At 36.3% G+C, this 14,951-nt stretch overlaps 1 protein-coding gene and 1 pseudogene across 1 annotated transcript in view; one reads left to right on the top strand and one right to left on the bottom strand.

The window, feature by feature from the left end:
• The window catches only part of PHKB (phosphorylase kinase regulatory subunit beta), a 195,251-nt gene that overhangs the window by 147,052 nt on the left and 33,248 nt on the right, over positions 1 to 14,951 (bottom strand). Inside the window, exon 6 of the mRNA XM_068993014.1 lies at positions 5,172 to 5,287. Within this exon, the coding sequence (XP_068849115.1) occupies positions 5,172 to 5,287 (116 nt within the window). The remainder of the gene's footprint in view (positions 1 to 5,171; positions 5,288 to 14,951) is intronic.
• LOC138095853 (heterogeneous nuclear ribonucleoprotein A1-like) lies at positions 378 to 1,265 on the top strand (annotated as a pseudogene).

Here is a 14,951-nt window from a genome sequence, read left to right as displayed (position 1 = left end):
TAGGAAGATCCCCGGGAGGGGGGCATAGCAACCAACTCCAGTATTCTTGCCTGGAGAATCCCATGGACAGAGGAGCCTGGAGGGCTACAGTTCACATGGTCGCAAAGAGTCAGACATGACTGAGTGACTAAGCGCAGCTCATTCTCTTCTCCAAAACAGTTTTGGCTTAAAGTGTTTAAAGGTAGCCCAAGGAGTAAAAACACCCTTACTTAAATGAGGAAGGGAAAATTTTTAAATTAAAATACTGAATTTAATGTAGGACAGCTAAAAAGACCACCTGGATACGTAACTCTGGGGATTAAGAATTAGTGTTATACTTTCCGCCTACGGATGCCACTGAGTAAGCATCGCTGAAGTCTTCCCCCTCCACTGCCACCATGTCTAACTCAAAGTCTCCCAAAGAGCCTGAACAGCTGCGGAAGCTCTTCATCAGAGGACTGAGCTTTGAAACAAATGATGAGGGTCTAAGGAGCCATTCTGAGCAATGGGGAACACTCACATACTGTGCGGTAATAAGGAATCCAAACACCAAGTGCTCTAAAGGCTGCGGGTTTGTCACACAGGCCTCTGTAGAGGAGGTGGACAAAGCCATGAATGCAAGGCCACACAAGGTGGATGGAAGAGTTGTAGAACCTAAGAGCCCATCTCAAGAGAAGATTCTCAAAGAGGTGGTGTGCACTTAACCGTGAAAAAGATTTTTGTTGGTGGCATTAAAGACACTGAAGAACACCACCTGAGAAATTATTTACAATAGTAGGGGAAAACTGCAGTGACTGAAATCATGACTGACCGAGGCAGTGGCAGAAAGAGAGGCTTTGCTTTTGTAACCTTTGATGACCATGATTCCATAGACAACACTGTCATTCAGAAATACCACACTGTGAATGGCCACAACTGTGAAGTAAGAAAAGCCCTATCAAGGCTTGCCTAAGCAAGAGATGGCTAGTACTTCATCCAACCAAAGAGGTCAAAGTGGTCTGGAAACTGATGGCAGCCATGGTGGTGGTGGATATTGGTGGCAGTGGGGACGGCTATAACAGATTTGGTAATGATCAAAGCAATTCTGGAGGTGGCAGAAGCTACAGTGGTTTTGGCAATTATAATAATCAATCTTCAAATTTTGGACCCATGAAAGGAGGAAACTTTGGAGGCAAAAGTTCTGGCTCCTACGGTGGTGGAGGCCAATACTTTGCCAAACCAGGAAACCAAGTGGCTATGGTGGTTTCAGTAGCAGCAGTACCTGTGACAGTCGGAGAAGATTTTAATTACTGCCAGGAAACAGAGTTTAGCAAGAGAGGAGAGCCAGAGAAGTGATAGGTTACAACAGATTTGTGAACTCAGCCAAGCACAGTGGTGGCAGGGCGTAGCTGCTACAAAGAAGACATGTTTTAGACAATACTCGTGTATATGAGCAAAAACCTTGAGGACTGTATTTGTGATTAATTGTGTAACAGGTTATTTTAGTTTCTGTTTTATGGAAAGTGTAAAGTATTCTAATAAAGAGTTTTAATGTAGGTTTTTTTTTTTTTTTTTTTGCAGTCATGCTGTTGATTGCTAAATGTAATAGTCTAATCATGATGCTGATACATGCTTTTTTTTTAAAATGTGCTATGTAAAGTTAATCTACTCTGAAGCCATTTTGGTAAACTATCCCAACAGTGTAAAGTTAGAATTCTTTCAGGGTGATGCCAGGTTCCACTCAAAATGTATTTACAACCTGCTTTGGTGGAGAAGCTTTTGTCTTTGAACCTTGTTGTAGTTGAACTGACAGTTACTGTGTTGTGACCTGGAGTTCGCCGTTAAAAGAGTCACCCATGCAAAGTCATGGAGTTTTTTTGGTTATTAATGACTGTTGGCACATCCTATGCAATATATCAAAATTGAATTATGATAGCAAATAAAGTTATAGATGGGAATGAAGCTCATGTATCATCCATTATCAGGTATAATCAATAAAAGATTTAACATCTTCAAAAAAAGAATTTGTGTTATAATAAATAGGTAACTAATACATGAAGGAAAATGAAATTAAATCAAATAATATTAATATAAGATTTTGAAATGTAAGGAAATTTATTATAAGACTTAGAGAATAAACAGAAGAAAAAAGGAGAATTATTTGCAATAGTTCTAGACACCCTAGGAGAAACCGAAGGAGTATGTTGTTCAAGGAAAAGTCAGATCAACAGAAAAGTCAGGAGAGCAGGGAACGGTTGCTCAGGAAACATTCAGTTACACTGAGCTTAGAGCAATAGATTCTTTTACCAAATCCTGAAAAGGATGAGGATGCTGCAAGAATGGGTTAAGATGGTTAAATGTAATGAGATCACTTTTTAGAAAAAAGTTCTGAAGCTTATCTAAGAAATGCTAAATAATTCAAGAATTTGGACTAAAACAGATACAGGCAAACCTGGGGCTGAAAAGGGCAGATTAGGAAGGGAATGACAAAGGCATTAGGCTAAATCGAGCTTTACTGATTGCTTAAGCAAAGATATCCTTGAAACTTAGCAAAATGTCACCAAAATGGTACACCTTGCTGTTCTTTCAAACTTTAGGAAAACTTTTTAAGACATTAAATTACAACATGATACAGCAGAAATGACTTTGGATTTTCAAGCCAACCACCTGGAATTCAGTTCTGGCTCCATTATCTTTTGATTTGTATCACTTAAGGAATGGAGGGGGAAAAAAATCACAAAGTCTTCTAAACTTTAGTTTCCTCCTGTAAAAAGGCAGTAATGCTTCCTGCCTGGACTAAATGAAACTTACCCTGTAACTGTAGTGCCAGGGTTTAAAATTACTAGAGAACCACTGAGCATGGATGCTGAAGGGGAAGCCTCTATCCTTAGAATACTATGTGTATGGGTTTTAGGGACCTACGGGCAGTAATCATTTTTGACCAACATGCAGTTTAGAAGGGACGTGCACTGTGTGTGGCAAAGGAGGAAAGGGATATTTACCAAGTCAGTGAGCACAAAACCCTAGTGATCGTCAAAGCAACAGACTGTGCTCCGAGCCCTGCTAAGGAGAACTGCACAGCACAGAGACAGAGATTGGCAAAGAAAGTTAGAAGGCAAAGGGCAATATGAGTACTTTTAGCAAGAATTACTATATACTATTTCAGGCTTTTAAAAATTATGAGAATAACTTAAGAATACAATAAGGATATCACATTAAGCAGTCCTTGGATCAGACCAATTAGGCACTAGGATCAGATAATTAACTAGGATCAGATAATTCTGGGAGGTCTTACAGCAACAGATTAAGAATTGGGATTTCATCCCTGACCAGTAGCTGCTCTACATTTGACTTCCGGGCATAAGCACGGAAAGATACTGGCCTCCCACCACCACTGCCAACACTACATCCATGAGAGCCACAGGGCTCAGGTCTCCTGCAGTTTCAAACTAGACACTGTGTCAGCAGAGGTGACAGATCTGAAACAGGCCTGTGAGTATCTGAGCTAAGAAGCATTGTGGATAAAGAAATTTAAGTTATTTACAGCATTATACCATGGAAAATTAGAAGATGAATGTTAAATATATAAAATGCACCATCCAAAGCTAAATAGCAAACTTCATTTCCCATCCATTTGAATAAAATTGGCCTGCTACAATCAAGGTTAGTTTTGCATGCAAAAGGTAGCAAAGAACATCATTTAATGATTTTCCAAGACTTGAAGTAAAATCCTTAATGATTCAATTTAAAGACTGGCACCTCAGTTACAGGAGAACAAGTTGGAGTCTCTTTTTTCACTGTTGTCGTTTAGTTAGTCCTGTCTGACTCTTTTGTGATCCCATGGACAGTAGCCTGCCAAGGGACTTGCCAACACCCTGACTTTCTAAAATGAATGGTAACTTTTACCCAAGAGTCTTTCTAAGTTTAACAACTTTTATAAACAGAAAAAATCCTACTCTAAATATTTTATACCCAAAATGTCAGTGGGACCACACTGGCATATATTAAATAGTTATTAACAAGCAGAAAGGGACCTGATAAATAACTACTGAAAAGGTAAATTAAAAAAAAATCACGTTTTCCAATCATAAACTTTGTCTTGAATTTGACTGCTAATTTGAAATGCTGAGAACTTACAGCTGAAATATAATATTTTCTTGCTATATTTAGTATTTGCCTGAATTTAATGTCTGAATTATTTCTCTCCTTTATTGTCTTCCTTACACATTGTTACTATTCTACTCTGTATAAACATGCCTCATATGAATCATAAAACTTATATAAAGTTTGTATGTGAGTTGACCAGAGTTAAATGAAAAATCCTTTTTATTTCAATCTTTGTTATTAAAATATTCTTAAATGTGTGAGTGTACTTTCATTTCAATGTTTACTTATGCATTGTTCAAATGCTTTATAAATATCAACTCAATCATTACAACTTCATAAAGTAGAAAGCATTATCATCTTCATTTTATAAATGAGGAAAACTGAGGCAGAGACATTATATGGCAAGCAATCTGGAGCAGATTTTAGTTTTCTGAATATCTTATATCAACTTAATCTTTTTGTGTGTGATTAGTCCTTCTATTCAAAAAAGTATTGAGCTGCAGATTCCTCTTAACCACTGTTTCCTAAACTGTTTCACTACTTCATTTAAGTCTCAATGATCTAAACTGACCTATAGCTGATAACCTTTAGATTATTAAACTTTTAGTGTGAAATGGATAGGACTAACTGAGCTACACTTTTTAGTTAAACAAAACATAAAGGGTGTGAGTATCTCTTGTTGGGATAAAAATCAGCTCTATAACACAAAAAGGAATTTTAGATGCGATGCATTTACAACTGCTGTTTGGCAATTTTAATGTACTTGACCTTTCAAACAGTGTAATTTAAAAGAGGAAAAAGAAAATGACTTGGTTGAACAGAAAGGTCAGGTCTTAGACTGAATACTGATATGCATGTCCTGACACGCTGTGAAGCTGGCAAAGACACTCATATGCTCTTTTCCTGCATCTGTTAATGGGTACTGAGAGGAGACTCTTCCTTTAATTTTAAGTGAATTTCACTTGAATTATATTAATATATAGAAGAAAAGAGAGATGAAAACTACACAGAAACCAGAGTTCCAACCTAGTTCTTTGATCTTTATTCACATTCCACACATTCAAATTAAAAATAGAAAGCAAAACACTCAGAAGTCAGCAAATTACCTCGAATGTAGCTCTGTGCTGCCGTTATTATATTTGCTTCCTCTTTCCCAGACACCGAAGTCAGGCACCCGGTAAACTCTTTCTACACAAAATACAAGGTTCTGAATAAAAGAGACCTAAAAGAAGAAAAAGAAACATAAGGACGTGAAATAACAGGACCTTTAGATACTGATATTTAGATAATAATACTTGGAGTCTAAAATGTCAGATGTTAAATAAGTCTAAAACTTTGGAGATAAAAAGGTATTTCTCAGTTCTAAAATGAGTCAATCTCATGTTAGATCACCCTGGAGTCTTGAGTCTATTACTCCTAGAATTTCATCTTTCTCCTGCCTTTCCTATATAGCTATAAATAACTCATTTTCACACACTCAAAAGCTTACAGTTCAAGATGGGCTCAACCAATAAGCTGGGAGTCACAGCTTTTATGTAAAGATTTCAGACATCTGATTAAATTTATATTTTCACTAGTAACTATGGAAAGCAAAGATTATAATCAGTTCTTATTTATGTTAATAAAAACACTATCTTATGTGGGCTACTAGTCCTAATTGCAGGGTTTTTAATTTAGTCATCATGTTTGATTCAATAATATGTGCACCTGCCTACCTTTTATCTCATTATCACTCTTAAGTGGCAATACATATTCCTCCACCTCCACACCTAATAAATAACATGTATGTACTTTTAAGAATGACACGATAATAACACTGAAAACCAAGGTAAGGTTCCATCAGCAGGCTAGAAACTTGACAAATTACAGGAAGAGAGAAAGCAGTAGGAAAGAACTGATTGAGAAATCAGAGCAGAGGAAAGAAAACATAGCCTCTTAAAATGATTCTCCCCTGTCTCTAAGTCTCTAAGCCCAGAGTCAACAAACACATTGATCAAGAGTAGATTAGGAAGCAGTCTAACCTAGATTCTCTCACAAGTGATGAATGGCTGAGGCAGCTGAATCCATGACCTTTTCATTCTCAGTCCCAACACAGAGGTATCTGCCCTCAGAGCCTAGAACGTCTCACACGTTTCAGTGAAGGAGAAAGTAACGAGGGTGTTGGAGCCTCACAGAAACAGAACAGAGCCATCTAGGTTTCAAAAAACACACATCTATCCCATCACTTCTCTATCAAAGAATGGAGCATTACATGCCTACAGTAAACTTTTTCTTACTTCAAATATTGGAGAGGGTCTTCCCAGCTTTCCCAGTTTCTTGTTACCTTACCTATTCCCTGAGGAAATCTGCCTGTATAAAAAACCTGGTGTACTTTCATAAAACTGGGTGTCTTCAGTTTTTCCCTGGTCTTCAGAGTTATTTAGATTCTATACTTAGAGGAAATACTTTATACTTGTCAGGTCCCCAGGTTAAAAGCTTTGAAACCATCTAAATTCTCCTTTCTCTGATGACAAATTTCTCAAGTATATAGTCCATATACCTGCTTCTTCCCCATCTTAGGAGGATGTCAGGACCAATCCTGGAGAGACCCACAAGCAAAAACAGGTAATCATGGTTTCCTAGAGCAGAGACTCAAGAGCAGAAACTGCTTAGGAATTAGTGCTGGGGAATTAAAACCTGAACTGTAATTGATGAATTGCTAGAAGCTCACTTAAAAACTTGTGAAAGTTAAAAAATGCCCAAGGGATCCAGTTTTAAGGGGGTCTCCACAATACTGTGAGGTTTACCTCCAAGAGCTCAATCAAGTTCCCATAGAAAATATCCTAGAAAAATCCCCTCTGGTTTCCAGCAAGGAGAGAGGATAAGGAACAATTCTGAAATACACCAAAACATTCTGTTTTTCTTAAGACAGTCTCTGCTCAGGGGAAACCTGTTAACCAAAGCCAGACCTGCTGGGCTATGAACCCTTCTGGGGTTATTACATAAATAAGGTACCCTATAACCTTTTCAAAACACACAAAAATTGGTATCTAAAACTTACTTGGTCTTAAACCTTTCTTCAGATAAGGAATTATGGACCAGCATAACTTTCATGAACTCAGAAATAAATATTTCTTATACTTCACACACATGTAATACTGTGCTTTAGTAAAGACTGGACACTTAGAGGAAATAAGCAATGGCTAGAACATGAAAATAAAGATCACAACCATTTCCAAGTCAGGGTATTTTATGTACTAATTTCAATTCTGACTCTAGTTTATGTACCCAATGTTGTTAGCCCTTTGCTCTGTCTTCACACCAATTTCTAATGTGCTACCTTGCTTTGAAGGCATATATCTTTTGGATACTTCTGGGAAAAAAAAAACTGTACAGAAAGATTTCTAATCTGAAACAGAATCAAATGTTTTCTGTGGTATTTTCTAAATATTTTTAGCTTATGTATAAAATAATAAATCAAATATCTGAAATAGTTTCAAGACAGATCTAAATGTCACTGAAACAATTACATTTGGGAGATAGTGAACTGATGTAATGATGTGCTAATAGAAAATTCTTAGAGGACTTCATAAAACTTAAGGTATATGCAGTAAAAAAAAAAAAAAAGTAACAAATTAGCAATTAAGATGGTCTCAAATTGATTATGCATTTCATCTATCTGAGCATGACTGTGTTGTTTATGGCCACCAAAAAATTTTTAACCTTATAAACCACAGGATAGTGGGGCAGTTAGTGCCACAGTGGCATTTACAGACGAGGTTCTTCCACCATTTACTCTATAATTCTCTGGGGGTTTTCTGAGGATGAGGGAAGGAGCAGGCAAGAGAAGAGAATTTACTTTGATCTACTATCCATACCAATTTATGTTTTCCTCTATTCATATTATCAGTCAGAATTTCTTCAAATACTGCCTTTCCTCAATTCTCTCTATCCTTTTCATCCTTGGACCTCATTCTATTCTCAATTATTCTCAAACTTTCTTTCATATTTGCTATCTTTTGACATTCTGGATAATTTCTCAAGAATTATTTTCCTGTACATAAATTTTTTCTTCAACAGTGTCCAATCTACTCTTTAATATGTTCATTAATGTTTTAGTTGTTCATATTTATCATTTCTAAAAATATTATTTCTTTCTAGTATACTTTTTATTCCAGCACTTCACCCAGCTACTTCATACTACATTTAAATATCAATCTCAATGAAGATATTTCCTGGAAGAAAAAAACTTCCTTGATTCCCTAAGTCTGGATGAAATATCTATCTTATTCATCATTTTACCCTAGCATCTATCATTGTGTCTTATACATAGAAGCTCTTCATGAAATACTTGAACAAAATTGGCATATAATTTACACATCTGTAAACACTGACAGAGAAGCCACTGATGAGTTATTCTTGGAACTGTGTTATACTATTACAAGTTATAACTGCAGGTACATCCAATTCTAAAGACCTTTCATCCAGAGATTTCAAAGAAAAGATTATTTATGTCATCCTAGTAAATATACTAGCAGGCTGCTTGGCTCAGATGGTAAAGAATCTGCCTGCAATGCAGGAGACCTGGGTTCAATCCCTGGGTTGGGAAGATCCCCTGGAGAAGGGAGAAGGCTACCCACTCCATCATTCTTGCCTGGACAATTCCACGGACAGAGAAGCCTGGTGGGCTATAGTCCATGGGGTCACAAAGAGTTGGACATGACTGAGTGATTAACACCTTCACTTTTAGTAAATATACTGAAATAAATTACATAATCTATGCCAGTCCAGAATACTGCAACCAACTGAAAAACAATAGCCATTTTTCAATACTGTTAAAAACCAAATAGTACAACTTGAATTAAAATATCCATAAAGGCCTTTACTAATTTTTAAGTGAGTAAAGTGGAATTCTCATGATACAGTAAGCAGAAAAATACTAAACTCTTCTCTTAAGATAACCCAGGCAGGCAATGTGGAGACACTGAATAAACACAAAGGTATTTCAGAACTGGAAACCAATATCCTCAAAGAATGTTACTCACAAATCAAACATTTGAATACAAAATTTAGCACCTCATCATTAGTGACTTCATTCCCATGGTAATTGAGAATCTGTGGCTAATAGTAACAGAATCAAAATGTACTAAAGTTGTAGAACTATGATTAAGGAACAAAAGAGATAACAGGTTACTGCAAAGGTTATTTTGTCACACTGTGGAATAATAATGGCACTTTTCTGTTAACTCTTAATGAGAAATATAGGAAGATTATGTATCTTAAAGTGAAAGTAAAGTCACTAAGTCATGTTCAACATCTTGCAAACAAATGAACTGTAGCCCAACAAGCTCTTCCATCCGTGGGATTTTCCAGGCAAGAATAGTGAAGTGGGTTGCCATTTCCTTCTCTAGGGGATCTTCCTGACCCAGGGAAGATCCTTATATATCTTAAGTAGCACTTAATTACATGGAAAAGGAACTGTTCAAAATTTTAGTTACTTTCTCATGGAAACTTACGTTGCCATATGTAAAATAGATAGCTAAAAGGAAATTGATATATGTCTCAGGAAACTCAAACAGGGGCTCTATATCAATCTAGAGAGGTGGGATGGGAAAGGAGATGGGAGGGAAGTTCAAGAGGGAGGGGATCTATGTATACCTATGGCTGATTTATTCTGACAAAAAAAAATTCTGTAAAGCAATTATCCTTCAATTAAAAAATAAATATTTTTTAAAAAGAAAAAAATAAAGGAAAAAAATTACTTTCAGAAGTTCTTGCTTCCCACTTACAGTGTTGCTGTTGTTCAGTTGCACAGTCATGTCTCTCTGTGACTCCTTGGACTGCAGCACACCAGGCCTCCCTGTCCTTCACCATCTCCCGGAGCTTGCTGAAACTCATGATTACTGAGTCTGTGACGCCATCCAACCATCTCAGCCTCTGTCATCCCCTTCTGCTCCTGCTTTCAATCTTTCCCAGCATTAGGGTCTTTTCCCAGTGAATTGGCTCTTCATATCAGGTGGCCAAAAAATTGGAGCTTCAGGCAGCATCAGTCCTTCCAATTAATATTCAGGATAGATTTCCATCCTTTGATCTCCTGATAGTGAAGGGACTCTCAAGAGTCTTTTCCAACACCACAGTTTAAAAGCATCAATTCTTTGGCACTCAGCTTTCTTTATGGTCCAACTCTCACATCTATACATGACTCCTGGAAAAACCACAGCTGTGACTATACAGACCTTTGTGAGCAAAATGATGTCTCTGCTTTTTAACACACTGTCTAGGTTTGTCTTAGCTTTTCTTCCAAGGAGCAAGTATCTTTTAATTTCAAGGCTGCAGTCACCATCCATAGTGATTTTGGAGCCCAAAAAAATAAAGTCTGTTACTGCTTTCACTTTTTCTCTTCTATTTGCCATAAAGTGATGTGACTAGAAGGCATGGTCTTAGTTTTTTGAATGTTGAGTTTTAAGCCAGCTTCCTCACTCTCCTCTTTCATCTTCATCAAGAGGTTCTTTAGTTCTTCTTTGCTTTCTGTCATAAGGATGGTATCATCTTCATATCTGAGGTTACTGATATTTCTCTTGGCAATCTTGATTCTAGCTTGTGCTTCATCCATCCCAGCATTTTGCACGATGTACTCTGCATATAAGTTAAATAAGCAGAGTGACAATATACAGCCTTGATGTACTTCTTTCCCAATTTGGAACCAGTCCACTGTTCCATGTGAGGTTCTAACTGTTGTTTCTTGACCTGCATACAGGTTTCTCAGGAGACAGGTAAGGTGGTCTGGTATTCCCGTGTCTTTAAGAATTTTCCACAGTTTGCTGTAATCCATATAGTCAAAGGCTTTCCTGTAGTCAATGAAGCAAAAGTAGATGCTTTTCTGGAATTCTCTTGCTTTTTGTATGATCCAACGGATGTTGAAAATTTGGTATCTTGTTCCTCTGCCTTTTCTAAATCCAGCTTGCACATCTGGAAGTTCTTAGTTCATGTACTCTTGAAGCCTAGCTTGGAGGATTTTGAGCATTACTTTGCTAGCATGTGAAATCACTGCAATTGTGCGGTAATTTGAATATTCTTTGGCATGGCTATTCTTTGGCACTGCCCTTCTTATTTCAGATTATTACAGTAATTTGGACTAATTATGAAAGTTAAATGTTATGCTATAATTAAAAAAATGATCACTCAAAATGTGCTTTACAGCAAAACACAGCAATATATTTTTTTTCATTTCACTAATATGAATAAATTCTACTTCACAAGAACTCATTTTACTGTTCAAATAGAAATCTTTTCTAAACTGGATACTTTCCAAGGAAGCAAGACATTCCTTATATGCAATTCTAAAGTAATTGTAATACTGTTTAATAGATTAAATATATTATTATAAAAATTACTGATATTATATTTCTTTCTTATAACATTTCAAATAAAGAAGTAAATTCATATTAAGCAAAGACCATTTTATGAATTTTAGATAATTTGTATTTTCCAGTAATAAGTAAAGAGGCCATTCCAGCTTGTTGTTGTTTTGTTAAGTCATGTCCAATTCTTTGTGACCCCATGAACTGGAGCGCACCATGCTCCCCTGTCTTTCACCATCTTCCAGAGTCCTGCTTACTATGCCTTATAAAACTGTCATTTGAAAAACTTTATCAGCTTTACTACAGTAATAATTAACATATGTGAGTATGTCTGATGATGACTCTATTTTTTATTTGGGTAAAGAAATCTACACCAATATACTATAGTCAAAAAATCTTTTTAAATTTCCCAATATTATCTTGAATTTAGAAGCTATCACAATAACAATTAAAAATCTATTTTAGTCCTATGACTACCATTTAAATATCCCATCTCTTCTATATCCTATCAAAACCACACAAGCGGGACTTCTCTGGTGGTCCAGTGGTTGAGAATCCACCTGCCAATGCAGGAGGCACAGGTTCTATCCCTGGTCTGGAAGGATGCCATGTGTTCCGGGGAAATTAAACCTATGCTTCACAACTACTGAAGCCCATGTGCCCTAGAATCCGTGTGTCACAACTACTGTGTCCACACCTACAGCCTGTGTTCCCCACCAAGAGAAGTCACTGCAATGAGAAGCCCATGGACCACAATGAAGAATAGCTTGCTGCAACTAAAGAAAACCCACGTGCAACAATGAAGACCCAGCACAGCCAAAAAGAAAGTTTAAAAATAAAAATTAATTAATTAATTTAATGGAAAACACTTAAAAACCAAAACTAGCAAACAAAATTCAATTTAAAAAATTTCAGAAGATAAATATGGAACAAGAAACAAATTTTTATGTGTGGGAAACATTTTTATTTGGTCAATAAACCGTTATTTTTTAAAATTCAGAGACTGGCTTAGAAAAGAGATCAAGAGATCATCTATGCCAAATATGTCTTTCTGGGTATGTCCATTTTTACCATATGTCATGGTATGTTCATGCCTGTAAATTCAACATAGATCACAGCAACCCAAACTAGGTGCAGTACTTCAAAAAAGGTTTACCCATCTGTGAGTAATAACGTGCATATTAAATAACAAGTAACAATAATAAATGATAACAAGATACCTCTAAAATAACACTTTAAAACAGTCTAAATTATATATACATAAGAATCACCAAGAGAGAGATGGATTATCATTTAAGGTATGAATAATGTGAGTTTTGAGAGAGAAAGAGAGCATGGGATGGGAGTGATATGTGGGACACAGAATGGTAGCATTGAGTTTGAGTTAAGACAGTGAATCTGACTGGACTAGTCTTCTAGAGGACAATCTTCCATCAACAGGTCAACATTTTTTCTATTTTAAAATATCTGTATTTATCAGTGACCAAGTGACTAAACTGAACTGACTGACTGATCAATCTATATATCAGTGTGTATATGGTTGGCTTGTTGTTCAGTCACTAAGTTGTGTCCAAATCTTTGCGACTCCATGGACTGCAGCACACCAGGCTTCCGTATCCTCTACCATCTACGGGAGTTTGATCAAGTTCATGTCCATTGAGTCGGTGATGTGATCTAACCAACTCATCCTCTGCCGCCCTCTTCTCCTTTTGCCCTCAATCCTTCCCACCATCAGGGTCTTTCCCAATGAGTCAGCTCTTTGCATCAGGTGGCCAAAGTATTGGAACTTCACCTTTAGCATCATTCCTGCCAATAAATATTTAGGAGATTTAGTTGATTTCCTTTAGGAGTGACTGGGTTGATCTCCCTGCTGGCCAAGGGACCTGTTCGAGTCTTTTCCAGCACCACAGCTCAAAAGCATCAATTCACCTGTGCTCAGTCTTTTTTATGGTCCAACTTTCACATCTATACATGACTATTGGATAAACTATAGCTTTGAATATACACTTTTGTCAGCAAAGTGTTATCTTTGCTTTTTAATATACTATCTAGGTTTGTCAAATCTATCATTGGCTTAGGAGGCACTAAATCTCTTTAAGACATGACCACCACCACAACAAAACAAAATGAGGTAAAACAGACTTTCTTTAATCAAGAAAAACTGAGTTTTGGGGTTAGAGAAAAGGGTAAGAGAATATCTCAAGCAAAGTAATTTCCTGATTCTTATACACTTACACTGTGAACACTCAACACACTGTAAATGGACAAGCAAAGAAAGCAAACAACGATGTACAATAAATGAGGTGACTGTTAGCCACATGCGGCTGATTGCCATCAACTAGTCCCAGTTGAGATGAACTTTCAGCGTAAAAATTTTGAAGATCTACTACAACATAAAGAATATATAAGATATATCATCAATCTTTTCTATTTATTACACATTAAAATAATGACATCATAGATATATGCATTAAATATATTATTGAAATAAATTTCATCTGTTACTTTGATTTTAGCTACTAAAAATATTTAATTTCATATATGGCTCACATTCTGTTTTTATTGGAGAGCAAGACTATACAGACTGGAAAAAGAAATAAATGCTTTCCCAATCTGCCTGTTCAGCTGGAGGTGGCCTTACAATAGCTCTGACGGCATAAGAAGATGTCTCTTGGGGACTTTTGGAAGGCTTTTGATGTTTCTGACAAAAACGGCTACTTCTGATTAAAAGTAGCTAATACATCAACTTTATCAACCTTCCCCCCTGCTTTCTGCCATGATGCCAGTAGTTACAGGAGCCATTCTGAGATGATGAAGAGAAGAGAAACTGATGGACCAAGGAGCTAACCATTTCCAACACTGCATTATATGAGAAAAACATGCGCCTTTCATTTAAGCCACTGCAGTAATCCTCAACAGACACAGAATGAAATAGTCTACTATTTCATAATGAACTAAGATATTAGAAGGGCCAGAATGAAAGAAAAATTTCAGATATTCATATGACAAGCTTCATTAAATATGACAACCTTAAATTTATTCAATAACAGCCATATAGCCAAAAAAATTAAAAGAGCATTTCTATGTAATCACTTGATAGTTTTGTGCTAGTTTTTTTTAGAAAAGTCAAAGACACTAATTTGGACATAACCAAAAATTCATTGATTGTGAAATCACTGAAGTGACAAGCAATATCAAAGCAATAGCTAAATTCTAAGAACTTCTCAAATATACCATTAAAAATTAGTATAACTATTCAGCAAAACAAACTGTATACCAATACTACTGTTATAAAAGACACAATGCCTAAGCAAAGTCCTGGCTTACAACAGGTGTTCACTCAATATTTGAGAATGAGTGAACAGTAGGCATTTAGTCACACATTTCTGATCATGGTACAGAATCTCAGATGGCCACTAAATGTGCTGTTTACATATGTTTAAATGTGATAAAATGTTTGCAGATATTGAAGCTTCTTTTTTAAAAAACTGAGGTGCAATTGATGTAACAATATTATATAAATATCAGATATACAATTAAGTTATT

This window comes from Capricornis sumatraensis, chromosome 20, assembly GCF_032405125.1.
Source record: "Capricornis sumatraensis isolate serow.1 chromosome 20, serow.2, whole genome shotgun sequence".
NCBI lineage: Eukaryota > Metazoa > Chordata > Mammalia > Artiodactyla > Bovidae > Capricornis > Capricornis sumatraensis.
The sequence above is the reverse complement of the archived record's forward strand: the minus strand, read 5'-3'. Positions and strand labels throughout refer to the sequence as shown.